This window comes from Rhinatrema bivittatum, chromosome 8 (genome assembly GCF_901001135.1).
Source record: "Rhinatrema bivittatum chromosome 8, aRhiBiv1.1, whole genome shotgun sequence".
In the NCBI taxonomy this organism is placed as follows: domain Eukaryota; kingdom Metazoa; phylum Chordata; class Amphibia; order Gymnophiona; family Rhinatrematidae; genus Rhinatrema; species Rhinatrema bivittatum.
The window spans coordinates 182,722,691-182,741,961 of NC_042622.1; the positions used below are offsets into that span (position 1 = coordinate 182,722,691).

At 41.5% G+C, this 19,271-nt stretch overlaps 1 protein-coding gene across 9 annotated transcripts in view; it reads right to left on the minus strand.

The window, feature by feature from the left end:
• NF1 (neurofibromin 1) overlaps positions 1-19,271 on the minus strand; it is a 527,350-nt gene that overhangs the window by 254,300 nt on the left and 253,779 nt on the right. For 6 of the 9 annotated variants that reach the window (XR_003858146.1, XM_029611915.1, XM_029611916.1 and 3 more), the window contains exons 30-31: positions 17,786-17,848; positions 3,517-3,675 (exon numbers count right to left, since the gene is read on the minus strand). Coding sequence is in view for 8 of the 9 variants with exons in the window: in XM_029611915.1 (XP_029467775.1) it covers positions 3,517-3,675; positions 17,786-17,848 (222 nt within the window). In the remaining variant the exon portion in view is untranslated. Of the gene's footprint in view, positions 1-3,516; positions 3,676-16,257; positions 16,330-17,785; positions 17,849-19,271 lie in introns of those variants that run through there. The other 3 variants (XM_029611920.1, XM_029611917.1, XM_029611921.1) reach the window with 2 other exon arrangements.

Genomic DNA, 19,271 nt, shown 5'->3' on the forward strand with positions numbered 1-19,271 from the left:
TCGAGCCATTGGTGTAACCTGGACTGAGGATACCATGTGGCCCAGCAAGACAAGAATACGACGAGCAGTCGTGGTTCGGTGAGACTGTATAGTGAGCGCAAGCACTGCAAGCGTATGAGCTTGGTCCCTGGGAAGAAAAGCCTTTGCTTGGATAGTGTTGAGATCCGCTCCAATGAAGGAGAGGGATTGGGACGGAGTTAGACTGAATTTTTGATAATTCACTAGAAATTCCAAGGACAGTAGTAGTCGCAAGGTTAGCTGGAGGGATTGAAGCACCGCCTCCGCCTACTGAGCCCTCAGTAACCAGTCGTCTAGATAAGGAAAGACGTGAGTGCCCAGTTGCCTTAAATATGCGGCTACTACTGCCAAGCATTACGTGAAGACACGAGGGGCCAATGCCAGGCCGAATGGAAGCACATGGTACTGGAAGTGCTTGTTTCCGACGAGGAACCAGAAGTATTTCCTCTGAGACGGGGTAATTGCTATGTGCATGTATGTATCTTTTAGATCTAGAGAGCAAAGCCAATCCCCCTGTTGAATCAGAGGGAGTAGAGAGCCCAAAGTTACCATCCTGAACTTTTCTTTTCGTAAATACTTGTTCAAGGCCTGAAGATCTAATATCGGACGAATGCTTCAGGACTTTTTTGGTATCAAGAAGTATCGGGAGTAGAAGTCTTTTCCCTTTTGCAGAGAAGGGACTTTTTCTATGGCATTGGCTTGAAGAAGGGAATTTATTTCCTCTTCTAGAAGTGGAGAGTGGTCGGCAGAACTCCACATCGGATGAGGTGGGGAGTCCGACGGAATGGACAGAAAGTTGAGATGGTAACCTTGAGCTATTACAGACAGAACCCACAGGTCTGTGGTGACCGTGTGCCAGATGTTGATGACGTGGCAGAGACGGCCACCCACTGGTAAATGTGGCAGAGGTGGACATCTGCTCTCTATTGGGCAGTCAAAACCCAGAGGACAGACCAGGCTGTGGAGGAGGCTGCGTCTTCTGAGGCCTAGGCTGTCGAGTTTGAGGCTTCTGATATGGTCTAGATGGGCGAGACAGAGTCTGAGGCGGGTAGTACCTGCGTGCCTTAAAGGTGGTTCGCTTAGCCTCTTTATGGAATGGGCGTTTAGAAGAAGTGGAGAAGTCCCTGTGCCCAGCTGAGAGTTGCCATAGCATCTCATTATGGTCTTTAAGCTGAGCAACAGTCTCCTGAATCTTTTTACCGAAGAGGTAATCTCCCGTACAGGGAAGGTCAGCTAACCTCTCTTGAACCTCTGAACGCAGATCCGAAGACTTGAGCCAGGCCCATCTCCAAGCACTTATTCCAGCTGCTGACACCCTAGTGGCTGTGTCGAAGATGTCATAAACTGAGCGCACCCCATGTTTATCAGCATCTAGACCTTTCTTTAGAATGGCACTGAACTGGTCAGGAAGAGTATCAGAAAGATCCTGGAGCTGAACAGGTTTCTGTTGTATTGCGAGATGTATAGCTGTTAAGCTGCAATACGGGAGAGTAACATGGCTCCATGGAAGACTCTACGCCTAAAAGCGTTGAGGAATTTCTGCTCTTTTCCTGGGGGTGTGGACGAGTGAGGTCTTGGCCTTCTGGCTTTTTTCTGGGTGGACTCAACCACCACTGAATGATGGGAAAGTTGAGCCTTCTGGAATCCAGGTGCTGCTTGGACCAGATATGTAGCATCAGTCTTACGGCTTACCGCAGGGACTGTCCCTGGATGTTCCCAATTGCATTGAAGGAGGTCAAGGAGGACCTCATGGACAGGTATGGATGCGTCAACAAACTGAAGGACTTCTAACATTTTATGTCTGGAGTCTTCTTCAGTCTGAAATGTAAATGGAATAGCTCCGACATCTCTTTGATGAAACTTATAAAAGAGAAGTCCTCTGGCGGAGACTTTCGTCTCTCATCAGGAGGAGAAGGCTCTGATGGAATATCTCCTGTGTCTTGGGAATCAGAAGAGTCATCAGACCAAGGATGATAACACTGATCCCCAGCACCCAACGGTTCTCCAGAGGGCAAAATTGGACCTCCCCCGGCCGGAGAAGGTTGGGGCACCGAAGAGCCTGGTGGCTGTATGGGTGGCACCATTGTTGGCATCGGTAGAGGTCGATGGGGCATCGGTGGCAAAAGCAATGTGGAAGGACTCGATGGCCTCATCGGTGGTAACACTTCAGAAGGGCCCGGCACCGGGTCTGACATTGGCAATTCATCCTCAACTGAAGAGAGGGGAATGGGCATCGAAGGACTCTGAGGCAATAGTGTTTTCCTCGGTGCCAAAGGCAAAGCACCGATGAGGGCATCGATCCTGTCCAGCAACTGTGCAAGCATAGGTGGCATCGGTTCCAGCGTCTGAATCTGAGCTGGTATTGGTGCAGATGGAATCGGGTATCCGTGGAGAGCTTGCACCACTGCCTCCTGAACCATCCGGTTCAGTTCCTCACGGAACGCTGGCGTTAAGGCCAGGTCCGGAGTGGGAGGCTGGATGGGCATGCCAGAACAACCACCGGTATCTGTGGAGCATCGGTCGGTACCTCTCCCGAAGGCGAGGGATGCCTCGGTGAACCCGGCACTGAGGAGGTTTGGGGCTCCTCGGCACGGGCCTTCTTCCTCGGTGGCTCTTTGGAAGTGGAGGCCACCAGTGCGCTCTGATCAGATGGTAAGGGATTGTGATGCTGATGGCGATGCCTTTCCTTATGGTCTCCCTTACTGGTGTCCGGCACCGAAGAAGCAGAAATCGAAGTTCTCAATGCAGGTCGAGAGTCATCGGTATCTGACCGATGTCGGGACTTGGATGGTGACTGTGTCGATGACGTCGATGCTTTTGATGAGAAAGCCTGTTTGGAATGGAACAATAAAGCCATCTTTTCCAAACGAGCCTGATGCCCTTTAGGGGTCATTTGGGCACAGCTGGTAAACAAATCTACATCATGGGTAGGGCCCAAGCACAACACACAAACCTGGTGAGGGTCGGTGATGGACATTGTCCTCTGACAGTCCAGGCACCTATGAAAACCCGTCGCCATCGTTGCCATCGAACATTTAGGCCGCGGCGCAGTCGGTGACCTCCGGGCCTAAAAGTTGGAACCGACGGTAACCGACCGAAAAGGTAGTAAAACTTACCGAACAGCACGGGTATCGACGGTATACAAGGGGGACCCCAGCCGGGTGAAAATTTTGAACTTTTTCCTGAAGAATATTTTCCTGTCAGGAAACCATGGAAGAGCTCCTATCTCCGCATGGCAAAAGCTGCACGGAAAAAAAAGAGACTGAAGGGGGAGCTCTGCTGGATGCAGGGTTGGTGCCATGCTGGGCATGCTCAGTGGTGCCAAAGTTCTAGAAACTTTGACAAAAGTGTTCAGTGATTGGGCTCCATCCTGATGATGTCACCCATATGTGAGGACTACCATCCTGCTTGTCCTGTGAGAAAACAATTTCCTCCTAAACCACTCTCATGGACCTAGGTTGCTGAACCCAACCATGTTAAAATAACCTTTCACCACACCTTTGACATCAACTTTAGGCCCCGTTCAATTCTAGGTGGTGGCTTTTTGTCCAAGATTCCTGCTTCGTATGGAGAGACGATTGCAGGGTTAATGAACCTGAGGAACATGGCGCTGCCGACTGCCCCAATGCTGTTCTGGGGGAATCGCTGGCTGACAACCTGCAAAAGAAAGCAGTGTCATAGAAACAAGCCTGAATCCAGCCAATGAGCTGGGCAACCTCAAAATGCACAGAATTAACCCTGAGAGAACACAAATTGTCAAATCTAGGTGGTTTGTGGGCCATAGCATTTTATAAACCTAGGCAAATGTTAGCAGTGGAAACAGAAATGCTGAAATCAAGTAACACATTTGAAGATATTGTTTCAAATACCAAATATTCTAAGAAATAGAAATCCCACATACATGGAAACCACAAATTGTAATCTGCTTAATTGAGCAGATTCAAATCTACAACAGCAACATGATTGTGAGTTTATATATAAACATTTTAAATTCAGGATTTGGAAATGTCCAGAATTTCCAAAACAGATGTATTTCTTGGTCTTTAGGACTACAAAATAACCCTGTTTTAAAGGGTTGGGTTAGATCACAATCAGAAAATACACAGTGCAATACAGCATGCTCCAATATACAATGACGACTTGAAGACCCTGATCATGGTAGAATGCAGGCTGACTTTCACTTTAAAAGTAGAGAATGTAACTTATTTGTAGAAGGGAGATAAACTTATTTGTAGAGGGAGATAAAATCCTGCAACTTAGTTATTTCAAACTGCAAAAGTCAATGATATGACAGCCAGAATTAGGGCCAGTTTGGGGTGAAACAATGATGCAACTCATCCGGCAAACTAAAATGTACTGCTTGGAAAGTGTGAGCATAGAAAGCACTTTTTAAAGTTAAACCAAAAGAAGGGATCTTCATTAAAGCATGCATCCCCCTCATAAGAATTTCTATCCCTTTTGTCCTTAAACCTGGCGGGAGAGAGGTCCTCTACTGATCCAGTTAACAAAAAAAAAAAAAGATGTATTTTCACCCTTATTCATTGGATTTGTGTACACTGCATGAGGGCTAGTTGTAGGGGAGGCACAATTCACCACAAGGTATTCTGGTGAGTTTTACACCGTCCTGCACCAGAATGCACCATCTCCTACCATTATAAATATAAACACAGGCTTCTGACACACTGACAGCATACATACAGAAAACAGTACAAGAAAGCGAAGCTGCTTACCTGTAACAGGGGTTCTCCGTGGACAGCAGAACAGCTGCACAAGATACGAGACATCATCCGATGGCATCGTGTCAGTACTCTTCTTTTCTAGCACAGAAAGTTCTTTTTTTCCTCTTCTGGGCATGCCTGGATGTTCTTGTGCTGGCATCGCCACGTGATTTTCCTCAGTCTGTCTGCGAGCTGATTTCAACCTCCTGGGGAGGGATTGTGTGGCAGTTTGTTCTGCTGTCCATAGAGAACACCTGTTACAGATAAGCAACTTCACTTTTTCCAGGGGCAAGCAGAACAAGCCACCACACAAGATAGGACTCCCCAGTTGAGGGTTGCTTTGTATTTATTTATTTATTTATTTTGCGACCCTTGACTTTATTGTGGGAAGTTGAGTATTTCATTTAAAACGTTACTCCATACAGATCATCCAGAATTACTGTCTATTCAAGATTCTTGGTGCAGACAATAGTGATGGAGCTAGTGTGTACTGATGCCCATGTTGCTGCCTTGCAGATGTCCAGTATAGAAGTGGAGTTTAGATGCACTATCGTGGCTAATGCCCTTAATTGATGGGCCTTAAGTGGGTGCACAATTGGTTGATTCACTGCTTCATAACAATGAGAAATGCATTGAGAAAGCCTTCTCAAATCAGTTTGCTTAGTCATTCAATCTCCTTTCTTATTCTTTTCCAAAGATATAAATAACCATGTGGATTTTCTATGCAGTTTAGTTCTTTCTAGGTAGAACAAGAGTACCCCTTCAACAGTCTGGTGTATGGTAAGTCTGCTAGTTTAGAGTGGTTTGTGGCTTTGGGAAAACAATGTTATCTGGTTCAGATGAAATTGGGATACTACCTTTGGCAAGAACTTGGTATGAGCTCTTACTATCACTCTATTTCTAAATATTTGAGTGTAGGGAGAGTATATTAATAGGACATGTAGCTTGCTCACTCTCTGGGCCAAAGTTATGGCTATTAAGAAAAGAGTTTTCCACGTGATGAATTTCAAGCATTGCCTCTGTCATGGGTTCATATGGCTGTTTCACCAATTGTTGTAGCACTCTAAGTTCCATTGTGTGTTGGAAGGGGAAGGTGTTTTTAATGGAACTCTTAGATTATAAAGTATCCTAATAAATCTTGAAACTATTGGTTGTTGAGAGATTGGCTGGCCATTCACATGGCGGTGATAGGCTGTGATGGTACTCATGTACTCATATGGAGTTAGATTTTAATCCCGATTTCACAAGATGCATCAGGTATGCCAGCAGCTCTGGAATGAAACAGATTAAGGGATCAGTGTTTTGGGTGAGAGACCAGTGGGTAAACCTTGACCATTTATAGTTTTAGAATTTTCTAGTATTTGGTTTCCTTGCCCCTAGTAGTATGTCTTGGGGTAGTTGGAGTCTTTGGATTAGCTGGCTTTCAACATCCATACTGTCAATGCTAGAGACTACAAGTCTACATACTGCTCCTCCGTATTGAGTCAGGAGATTTGGAATTATAGCAGCTTAATTGGAGGTACTATTACAAGTCTTTTGGCATGGCCAAAAGGGTGATATTAAGAGATATTAGGATCTTTCCTCAATTTGAGAATTGTCTTTGCTATCAAGGGAACTGGGGAAAATGCTTACAACAAATAGGCCCTCAGTTCCATAGTATGATGAAGACATCCATTGCTTGATCAGTTAGTCTCTTGGAATAATACCATTGTAGTTCGTGATTGAAAGGTGATGTGATGAGGTATATTATTGGTGTTTCTCAAATCTCAAAGAAGGAATGCATAGTATTGTCGTGAAGTGACCACTTGTGTGGTTGAAGTTGCTAGCTTGTCTGCCAGAGTATTATCCTTCCTGTGATCTCCATTCTGTTTTCTTTTTTTTGTTGCAAGCTTCCAAATGTTTAGCTTTGCAAAGTCTGAAAGAACCTGTCCCTTCTTGCTTGTTGACATAAAACATTGCTAATTAATTGTCTGTTTGAATCTGTACAATTTTGTTCCACAAGCGAGCCTGGAATACTTGAAGGCCACAGTAGATTGCTCTCAATTCTAGAATACTGATGAGCAGAATTGACCATTCTCTTGTCCAATTTCCCTGCATGCACGGGGAGTCAACATGCATACCCAATTCCTGCTTTGATGCATCCTTTGTCAAACATTTTTCTATTTGCAAGGGACGTATGCTTTGCTAAAGAACCAGATTCCTCTTATCTACCATTCCAACAAATGTATTAAATTGCTGCATAATTGGTATTTTGTGGTTGAATATGTTGATTCCAGTTCAAGTGCCACTGAACTGGTCTCATTTTTAGTCTCATGTAATGTGAACAATTGAAGCTGTGTGTCCCAACAGCTTCATATATCTTTGTGTTGTAATCCACTCACTTTTGGAAAAACTATGTTAATGTTTGTATCTTGATTGTTCTTTGTAAGGGAAAGTCTAGATGTGATCCCATTGATCACATCTAGATTTGCACCTATAAATTCCAGATGTTAAGCTAGGATTAAGGTTGATTTTTCAAAATATATTATAAATTCGAGATGCATGTTTACTATGTGACTTATGTTTATAGAATTTTTTTAAGATAAACTCTATGTTAACCAGTCATCTAAATATGGGATAATTAGCAAATTTTGCTTCCTCAGATGACCAGCTTCCACTGCTAGACACTTAGTGAACACTCATGGAGCTGCTGCTAGACTGTATTGGTAATGTTGGTCTTGCAGGCTGAATCTTAAGTATTTACTGTGTTTCTTGTTGATTAGGATCTGAGCATATGCATCCTTGAGGTCTAGCAAGGTCTCGCTGAAAGAATGAGAAGATTGTTCTTACGGCATTCATCCAGAATTTCTCTTTCTTGAGAAAAGTGTTCAAATCTCTGAGATCTAATATAGGACGGAGATCCCCAGTTTTCTTCAGAATTAGGTAGTATCTGGAATAAAATCCCTTCCCTTGCTGACTTTGAGGGACTGGATGAATTGCTCTGGAGTGTAGTTCCTGTGCTAGCACTTGCAGCTAGAGATTTGTATGATGTTGGCATGAAGGGGGTTTTCTCAGGCCATAAGCAATCGAAGTGTAAGTAATATCCCTGGCAAATGATTTTCAAAATCTCTATGTCCGTAGAGATGGATTACATTCTTTCCTGAAGAATTTTAGTCTCTCCCATACCTTTATATCTTGAAATGGGTTTTGACTGCATATTATGCTTGAGTAAAAATCCAGAAGTCAGCCTCTGTTGAGGCAGCTGTGGTTGTCTTTGAAGTCAATTCCTTTGTCTTATTTGAGGGTTTGGCACCTGGCTCTGCAGTTGATGAAGCTATTGCAGTACTACTGAACACTGCCTGTAGTAAGAGTATGGATCATACCTCCAACAATACCAATAGTAGTATTTATTTATTTAAAATGTTTTCTTCTATACCGTCGCTAAGTTATCTACCATCGCAACGGTTTACATGTTGGCACAAATTAATGTAGGGAAAAGCGTACTATAGTATATACTAACAGGTGCCGTCAAAGGTTCAGTTACAATAAATCATTAAAGACAAACAATTGTTTAGTGAAGTAGGTCATGACCGGGTGTACCAGGAAGGTACTGTTTATGGGTAAAATTCATTATTCATAGTGTTATAATTATGTTTATAGTGATGTAGAGTTCATAGACCCCTCTACTGCATGTTTCTACGTGTTGTGCATCGGTGCTCTTCTGCCTATTCCTCAGTGTTTTCTATTTTCCCGTCTCTTTATAAAATGCTTGTTTAAAAAGCCATGTTTTCAAACTTTTCCTAAATGTCTTGAGATCTCTTTGTAATCTGATCTCTGTAGGCATTGTGTTCCAAATTGTTGGGCCAGCTAATAAGGCGGCCCTTTCTCTCACCTGGGTTAGTCTTGCCGTTTTTACTGAAGGAATGGTCAAGAGTGCTTTATTTGCTGATCGAAGGTTTCTGTGTGGGACGTGTACTCGCAATGCTGTGTTTAGCCAGTCCGATTTTTCATCATGTATTAGTTTATGTATGGTTCATAAGGCTTTGTATATTATTCTGTGTTCTATGGGTAGCCAATGTAATTCAGCTAGAGTTTCTGTTATATGGTCCCTCCTTTTTCCAGTTAGTATTCTGGCTGCTGTGTTTTGTAGTATTTGAAGTGGTCTTAATGTTGTATTTGGGAGACCCAGTAAAAGTGCATTGCAGTAGTCTGTGCTGGAAAAGACTAGTGCTTGGAAGTACTGTTCTGAAATGATCTGGTGTTAGTAGTGGTTTTAGCCTTCTGAGGATCATTAGTTTTGCATAGCCATCTTTTACTTTCAGTGATATGTGCTTTTTTAGATTGATTTCAGGGTCCATTATTATTCCAAGGTTATGAACATTTTCAGCTAGTTCAATTTTCTGGTTGTCTGAGGATTGTTGGAGTTTGGCTGATTTCAGTATTTTTCCGTTCTAAGTGTAGAAATTCTGTTTTCTCAATATTAATTACAAGTCCCATTTGGTTTAGTAGTTGTCTTATAATGTTTAGGTACATGTTAGCTAGGTTTAACGTTTTCTCTAATGTGTCTTCTATGGGTAGGATTAGTTGAATATCGTCTGCATAAATGTAATGTATGATTCCTAGTCCTGCAAGCAGATGGCATAAGGGCAGCATGTGTATGTTAAAGAGGGTTGCAGACAGGGCTGATCCCTGCGGTACTCCTGTTTTGAGATTGACTTTTTCTGATAATACGTTGTTGACCTGGACTTGGAAAAACCTATTCTTTAGATATGAACTGAACCAGTTTAATTTTTTGTCGTGTAATCCGATTTCTTCTAGTCTATTTAGTAGTATTTTATGGTTCACTGTGTCGAAGGCTGCTGATAAGTCTAGCATTATTAGAATGTAGTGTTTACCGCTATCAAAACCTCTTAGAATGTTATCTATTAGCGAGAGAAGTAGTGTCTCAGTGCTGTAGTGCTTTCGGAATCCATGTTGAGATGGGTACAATATATTATTGTCATCTAGGTGTTCAGCCAGCTGTTTCTGTACTGTTTTTTCTATTAGTTTGGCTATTAAGGGAAGATTTGATACTGGGCGATAGTTGTTCAGGATAAGGTGGTCACTTTTTTTTTTTTCTTTAAGATTGGTTTTATAATTGCTCCTTTCAGTATATCTGGCATAGCTCCTTCTTCTAGGGATAGGTTTATGATCTTAGTTAATGTATGGGAGACTGTGTTAGCTGATTTCTTAAGTTCAAATGTTGGTATTGAGTCGATTTTGTGTGGGGTTGGGTTAATGTTTTTTAGCATGTGTTCACCTCCATCTCGGATATCTCAGTAAATAATGACCATTGTTTTACATCTCTTTTTTGCATTTTAATTTCTTGGATGGCAGTGTTTGGAAGTTTGTTTCTTAAGTTAGTAATTTTGTCGTTGAAAAATTTGGCGATTTCATTACATTTTGATTCTGGTAGATTTTGAGGTGATTCTTGTTTGTCATTGGTTAGGTTTGATACTATTGAGAATAGGGTTCTTGGATTGTTAGCAAACTTTTTATTTTATTGCTGAAGTATTCTTTCTTAACATTGAGAATTAGTTGTTTGTAAAAAGCTAGATGTTTTCTGTATTTGGTTAGGGTATCGGTTGTTTTGTTTTTTCTCCATCTTTTTTCCATTGATCTGAGAGTCCTTTTTGCATTTTTTACTTTTTCATTATGCCAGGGGTTGTTTTGTATTGCTTCTCTTTTCCGTATTGATTTGATGGGGTTTATTTCGTCAGCTACTTTTTTGGTTGTGTCTAATCATGTTTCCGTGGCAGAACTGCAGTTGCTGTAGTCAATATTACCGTATTTTTCGCTCCATAAGACGCATTTTTTTTCCCCCAAAAGTGGGGGGAAAATGTATGTGCGTCTTATGGAGCGAATATAAAAAAAAAACAAACAAAAATCTAACAAACCCCCCCCCCCTCCTGACTCCCCCAAGACCTGCCGGCTTAATTTACTGCAACCCCCCACCCTCCTGACCCCCCCAAGACCTGCCGGCTTAATTTACTGCAACCCCCCACCCTCCTGACTCCCCCAAGACCTGCCGACTTAATTTACTGCAACCCCCCACCCTCCTGACTCCCCCAAGACCTGCCGACTTAATTTACTGCAACCCCCCTACCCTCCTGACCCCCCCAAGACCTGCCGACTTAATTTACTGCAACCCCCCCACCCTCCTGACCCCCCCAAGACCTGCCAAACGTCCCTGGTGGTCCAGCGGGGGTCCAGGAGCGGTCCGGGAACGATCTCCTGGGCGTGGGCAGTCGGCTGCCAGTAAACAAAATGGCGCCGACGGCCCTTTGCCCTCACCATGTCACTGAGACCGACCAATAGCAGCGGTCGGTCCCAGTGACATAGTGAGGGCAAAGGGCCGTCGGCGCCATTTTGTTTACTGGCAGCCAACGGCCCACGCCCAGGAGATCGTTCCCGGACCGCTCCTGGACCCCCGCTGGACCACCAGGGACGTTTGGCAGGTCTTGGGGGGGTCAGGAGGGTGGGGGGGGTTGCAGTAAATTAAGTCGGCAGGTCTTGGGGGAGTCAGGAGGGTGGGGGGTTGCAGTAAATTAAGTCGGCAGGTCTTGGGGGAGTCAGGAGGGTGGGGGGTTGTAGTAAATTAAGTCGGCAGGTCTTGGGGGGGTCAGGAGGGTGGGGGGTTGTTAATTTAAAGGGTTGGGATGGGGGTTTTTTTTTTGGGGGGGGGAGGGGTTCCCAGAGAAAAACGTTTTCTGATCTGGGGAGTGGATCGAAATGGCCCTCCCCAGACCCAAAAACAAAATGGGGAGAAAAAAAAAAAGCTATGCACTCCCCTAATTTGCTCCATAAGACGCCCAGACGCAGAGCCGGTTTAGCACATTTTTTTTTTTTTCCCCCCTCTGAATCCTAGGTGCGTCTTATGGAGCGAAAAATACGGTAGTTAGTTTTTCCTCTAGTTTGCCGTTAATTTTTCTATATTGAAGGGTGGTCGATATTTAAATTCTATGGGTTTATGATTTTGTTTGATTTGCAGTTTAAGGAATTTTATGTTGGAATGAATAAGGAAATGGTCTGACCAGGGAATTTGTGTGTAGTCAGTTTTACAGTGTTCTAAACAACTGTGGTTGATGAAGGTGAGATCCAGAGAGTGTCCGGCTTTGTGTGTTGATTTGTTTGTTATTAGTGAGAAACCGAATGCTGTCATAGCGTCTATTAGAGTTTGGCATGCGTTTGATAAAGGGAGGGCGTCCATGTGAAGATTAAAATCTCCTAGTACTATGGTTGGTTTAGAGATGTTTAAGTGTGTAGTAAGGAACTCAATTAGTGGTGAGATATTTAATTCTAGGAGGCTTGGTGGGCAGTAGATAAGGCATATTTGTATATTGTTAGTATCAAAAATGGCAATTTCATGATTTGGGGGGGTGTATTTGTATCGGTTTACATTTAAAAGTTTTTTTGATAATTAGTAAGAGACCTTCTCCGTGCTTATTTATTCTTGGGACTGAAAACACTTCGTAATTTTTTTGTGCTATTTGATTTTTTAGAACTACGTCAGCTTTTTTTTAACCACTATTCAGTTATTGCAACAAAGTTTGGTTTGCTGTCATACAGTAAATCCGTAATGATTGGGAATTTTTTTGCGACTGATTGTGCATTTACTAAGATGAATGTTAGCATAAGTAGGTTGTGTAATGCAGAATTTTTAGAAATAGGGGTCTTTTTTATCTGTATAAGATTATTGTGTGTGGATTTCTTTGTCATTTTTGTTCTATAACTAGGATTGTTCTTTAAACAATTGTTTCCATATTTACCTTTGTTTGTCCAACGGAATATTGGTTGTTTAACTGGTAGTTCATCTTTCTTGTCCATGCTGCAGGTTGATAGGTGGGTTGTGTAGTTGTAAGGCTTCGTATATCTGTCTTGATGGTATCTTCTATTAGATTTGCAATGCTGTCATAGATTGGAGAGAACATAAGAACATGCCATACTGGGTCAGACCAAGGGTCCATCAAGCCCAGCATCCTGTTTCCAACAGTGGCCAATCCAGGCCATAAGAACCTGGCAAGTACCCAAAAACTAAGTCTATCCCATACTACTGTTGCTAATAATAGCAGTGGCTATTCTCTAAGTCAACTTAATTAATAACAGGTAATGGACTTCTCTTCCAAGAACTTATCCAATCCTTTTTTAAACACAGCTACACTAACTGCACTAACCACAGCCCCTGGCAACAAATTCCAGATTATAATTGTGCACTGAGTGAAAAAGAACTTTCTCCGATTAGTTTTAAATGTGCCCAATGCTAACTTCATGGAGTGCCCCCTAGTCCAATTATCCGAAAGAGTAAACAACAGATTCACATTTACCCGTTCTAGACCTCTCATGATTTTAATCTCCTCTATCATATACCACCCTCAGCCGTCTCTTCTCCAAGCTGAAAAGTCCTAACCTCTTTAGTCTTTCCTCATAGGAGAGCTGTTCCATCCCCTTTATCATTTTGGTTGCCCTTCTCTGTACCTTCTCCGTCGCAATTATATCTTTTTTGAGATGCGGCAACCAGAACTGTACAGAGTATTCAAGGTGAGGTCTCATCATGAAGCGATACAGAGGCATTATGATATTATCTGTTTTATTCATCATTCCCTTTCTAAAAATTCCCAACATTCTGTTTGCTTTTTTCACTGCACCAGCACACTGAACCAACAATTTCAATGTGCTATCCACTATCATGCCTAGATCTCTTTTTCTTGGGTGGTAGCTCCTAATATTGTGTAACTATAGCATGGGTTATTTTTCCCTATATGCATCACCTTGCACTTATCCACATTAAACTTCATCTGCCATTTGGATGCCCAATTTTCCAGTTTCACAAGGTCTTCCTGCAATTTATCACAATCTGCTTGTGATTTAACTACTCTGAATAATTTTGTATCATCTGCAAATTTGATTACCTCACTCGTATTTCTTTCCAGATCATTTATAAATATATTGAAAAGTAAGGGTCCCAATACAGATCCCTGAGGCACTCCACTGTCCACTCCCTTCCACTGAGAAAATTGCCCATTTAATCCTACTCTCTGTTTCCTGTCTTTTAGCCAGTTTGTAATCCACCTATCCCATCACTTTTTACTTTTCCTGGAAGCCTCTCATGAGGAACTTTGTCAAACGCATTCTGAAAATCCAAATACACTACATCTACCGGTTTACCTTTATCTACATGTTTATTAACTCCTTCAAAAAAAGTGAAGCAGATTTGTGAGGCAAGACTTGCCTTGGGTAAAGCCATGCTGATTTTGTTCCATTAAACAATGTCTTTCTATATGCTCTGTGATTTTGTTCTTTAGAATAGTTTCCACTATTTTTCCCAGCTCACCAGTCTTTAGCTTCCTGGATCACACCTGGAGTCCTATTTAAATATCTGTTTATATTGGCTACCCTTCAGTCTTCAGGTACAAAGGATGATTTAATGATAGGTTACAAATTTTTACTAATAGATCTGAAGTTTCATTTTTTAATTCTCAGAATCGTGAGGTGTATGCCATCTGGTCCAGGTGATTTGCTACTCTTTAATGTGTCAATCTGGCCCACCACATCTTCCAGGTTCACCGTGATTTGGTTCAGTTCATCCAAAATAATCACCCTTGAAAATGGTCTCCGGAACAGATATCTCCCCAACATCCTCATTCGTAAGCATGGAAGAATTAATTTAGTCTTTCTGTGATGGCCTGATCTTCCTTAAGATCCTCTTTAACCCCTCAATCATTTAACTGTCCAACCAACTCCTTCGCTTTCTGCTTCAGATATATTTAAAATGATTTTGAGTTTTTGCCTCTACAGCCAACTTCATTTCAATTTCTCTCCATCTGTCTTATCAATATTTTATATTTAACTTGACAATGCTTATGCTTTTTCCTATTTTCTTCAGATGAATCCTTGAAGGTTGTATACAATGAAGGATGTCTGAGTTCTGTGATGTCATTGCTCTCCAATTGCAAACTGAAAGGGATCACTTCCGACACCTTTTGAATAAAAGCTGAACAGATACTATCTTCCGGTGGGTTGACGCTCTATTTGGTTCTGGCAATGGGTCCAATGGTATGCCAGGCAGATGGTTATCTGATACATTCTAAAGAACCATATGAAAGCGAAGAATCTTCTGTGAAAGGAGGGTTGTAAAATGAAGATGGAAATTTTCTCCTTTCTTCTGTAGATTTTTCTGCTTTCAATTACCAATGGTTTCTCTTTTTTATCCATAAAAGCCGATGTCAGGAGTTTGGATCTTAGCTGCTCACTTAAATACTCTAATATTGATTTCTTGTTAGGTAATTCACTAGCCTGTGTTTTCACAAAATCTGTCCACAATTTTTGGATAACTGAATGGCACTCTGGATATGATAGCAGAAGCAGCTTGGGCTCCTGTCCAATAGTTAATGGTACTTCTTCTGATATTAATATAGAAGGTGATGATTCTGAATCTGTGTTTGATGTTGGTCTCTGTTTTATGCTTTGAGTGCCTTTTTGTCAGCGACATTATTATGGTACAAGGAGGTTGTGTGTAATTATCTCTGCACTATTCTGTGCTGAAGATATCTTTCAGCATCGGCATTTGTGCGCCATCCCACGTACATGTATCTGTGCTGGCGCATTCATCTGAGGGACCACAGAAATCACCTCAGGAATTCTCAACTGTGGGAGGGACCATTTGGTATCACCGCAGGAGAGCGGGGCAAATTCATTTTCCTTCTTTCTTTCTCCTTTAAAACTTGAAGCAATGCCCAGTAGGGAGATGCATATCCACCATCTGCTGGAGACTGAGAATACTGGTTCTGAATTCATCTGTCTGGATGCTAAGAAACAATACTTGTACACCACTCTTGTGTGTGTTTGCACTAAACGACGTTTTTGCACTTTTTGGCGCTGTAATCTGTTTTGGCGCAGTATTTTTTTCATGGCATTCTATTTCAGAGGAGGTTTTAAGCTCATATTTGAGCTGCACATTAACACTCTTGGAGACCACCTTTCACAGGGCTCACAGGAAGAGCTATTGTATTCCGGCGCCAAGCACAAGTTGTGATGATGAGCCAATGCCATTTTATGGTGGCACCTCTCACATGACTTAAAAGGACTCTTTCCTTTCTTTTCTGTCAAAGATCTTTGAGAAGCCGTTTTTTGATCTGAATAAAAAGGTTAAACCTCTTTCCTGTGCAGTATTTTTTTTTTTAAAGAACAGGAGCTAATGCAAGAAAGAAGAGAAATACTCGACCGTTCACAATGCAGACGAATTAAGAGAGGAACGTTGCACAGCAATGCCACACAGTAGCATCCATGCTTGCCCAGAAAGGGGGGGAAAAAACGTTCTGAGCTAGTCGAGCACAGACATGGCGCATTCGGATGACATCACATCTTGCGTGGTGGTTTGTTCTGCTTGACCACAGAGAAAATATTTCACTGTATATAATCTTAAATGATCAATGAGAAACCAGTGGTGATACAATAAACTAAGGATTCTTCCCTCTTACCTACATACAGTAAGCACAGGACAGCACCAGCATGCATATATGACTTCACCGTCTGCATGCCCTTCACGCAACTGTAGCTCCAACAAAGAGCTCAGTCACTGAAAAGCAAACCAGAGCACATACAGAAAACTGTACATAACACACACTCATAGGACTGGCAGCAAACAGGCTACACAACAAGAAAAGGGTTTTATACTGTTTCAAGTCATTTTGAACCGGCATTTTTTCCATAGACACAAAATGTACATCTGACCCCTTTGCGACAAATATTCAAGCACGAGATATTAACTTACAGTTTCCAGGAGAATCAAGAAGCTGCACTATAAGGAAAAAAATCCTATATGATCTTTACTTCTTAACAAACATTGATGGCTATGTAAGTCATCAATTTTAACAATTTAGCTAAATAAGAATTCAGTAAATTTACAGTGCGAGTATGAGTTTGTCTTCATGAACATAAATTTGGTTGCTAAACGTCAAAGTATAGTTAATACCTGGGGGAGTGGGGATTTGTGAGGAATATTTGTTAAAGAAGAGGTTTATAAAATCAAAGCAAGGCTATGAAGAAACAAGCAAAAATGTTAGAGATTTAAAAATCAGATTTCTTCTGTTATACACCACTTTGGTTCCACCAATTCAGAGCAAACATGTTAACAAAGACCATCACTGGCCCATGTGTTTCAGCATTTTATAGATAAGTGCTCTTCTGTTATGAATATCAAAATATATATAGTACATGCACAGTATACATCTGTACATGTTAAATGCTTTTAAGAAGTTTTAAAAACAAATAGCTTATACTGAGGGGTTTTTTTTTTGTGTTTGTTTTTTTACAGTAATACAAACTTGATAGATTAAACTTTAACATTCATGAGTAATCTGCGGTTTCTCTAATAAAAATATTCAGTACTATGGAAAACCTTGAACTTGAGCCGTGGAGTTGAAGAAGAAACCAAAGGGTTAGTTTACCTACTCAGACTGGCTTGTGAAAATATTAGTGAGTAAGAATACTAGAGACTGGCAAGGCAAAGCAAAAGGAGATTCAAGGGGTAATTATCAAACCAAGAGAGCATGAAACTCCTCACAACGTTGGACAAAATCTGAGTTCCTATCCAGGAAGAAACCTAGGACCCGAAAAAACTAGAACTAAGCAGATCTAACATTCCCTGAAATTTCTAACTTCTCACACAACCGCAAATGGTGAGAAAAGAAATAGCTTACTTGAAACTAAGCAGAAAAGCTTAAAAAACCTTAAACCCCCACCAAAATGTTATTTTTTTCCTGAATCAAACAGTCACAAAGAATGTGTAAAACAACAAAATTCCAGTGGGTTAATTGAAATGAAAGCTATTTGGTGCCAGAATTAGTAGAATGATTTGACAGTAAAAAGTCAAACAGGCTGAAGTGAAAAGGCTTAGAATAAACGGCAGATGACTTTTTTTTTGTGTTTCTTCCTCTTTTTTGTAGTTGGGGGTGGGGGGGGGGGGGGAGTTTGCTGTTTTCTTTTAAAGAAAGGGCTAATAAGTTCTCCAAAAAAAAAACAAAAAAACTTACTGATTTTTTGTTTTCCTTTTTTTCTTTTACGGAAGCTTTACTCAGAAGAGAGTGGCAAGTTGCCTATAGGACAGAGATGAGCACAAACAAGTCACAGCACCAGCTATACATACAGCAAACAACAAAATAAAAAAAAACAAAAACAAAAAAACAACCCACAATGTTGACTTTTACACAAAAATTACACGTTAAAGAACAGCACAAAAAAAATAATAAAACCACCAAAAAAATTAAACATATCCACTAAAGCAATCACATGATGGAGGGAGAGAGATCTGTTGACAGGCCAGTTTGTAAAGCCTTGGCATTAACACAGGAAGCAAACTTTAGGCTTCAATCATGTCTACTATTTCTGGCTATTTCAGAAAGTAAACAGCTTTACATTTGATGAGCATATGTAATTTGTTCATCTTTTGAAAATCTCGCTCATACAAAAATTTTAATGCATAAGATTAGCATTCAAAAATAAGAAAGGGTCACAGAATTTTGATAAACACATGGCTCAAAAAGCAAAATTGCTTACCTTGTAATAGGTGTTATCCCAGGACAGCAGGGTGTGGTCCTCACATATGGGTGCCGTCACTGACGGAGCCCTACTGCGGGAAAAACTTCTGTCAAAGTTTCTAGAAACTTTTGACTGGCACTGTGAGGCCACTGAACATGCCCAGCATGCCATGATATTCTCCGCCACAGGGGTCTCACTCTAGTCTCATATTGTAGCAATAAGCTTTAGCAAAAATAAAATAATAAAAGTATGAGACCCAACACCGCGGGGTGGCGGGTGGGTTTCGTGAGAACTACATCCTGCTGTCCTGGGATAACACCTATTACAAGGTAAGCAATTTTGCTTTATCCCAGGACAAGCAGGATGCTAGTCCTCACATATGGGTGATTAGCAAGCTGGAGGCTGAGTCATTTTGTAGTGAAGCAACACTGAAGTATTGTTGTTGAAAAATTAGACAGCCGAAGATTAGAGCAGGTTGGATGTAGAAGGAGTTGGGATTAAACAGTAAACAGGTTCTTTAAGACAGATTGTCCATAGGCTGAATCTTGTCGTCCTTGTTTGTCCAAACAGTAATGAGCTGCAAAGGTGTGACGAGAACTCCATGTTGCTGCTTTACATATGTCAAGGATTGGCACTGAACGGTAGTGTGCTACTGAGGTTGACATCGCTCTTACTGAATGTGCCTTTACTCGCCCCTGGAGAGGAAGGCCTGCTTTTTCATAGCAAAACTGTATGCAATCTGCCAACCAGTTAGAGAGAGTATGTTTACCAACAGCTTTACCCAATTTGTTTGGATCATAAGAAACAAAAAGCTGATTGGATTTCCTGTGGACTGCAGTGCGGTTTAAATAAAAGGATAGCACACGCTTATAATCCAAAGTATGTAAAGCCTGTTCTCCTTGGTGAGAATGAGGCCTTGGGAAGAATGTGGGTAAAACTATGGATTGGTTCAAGTGGAATTCCGTAACTACCTTGGGAAGG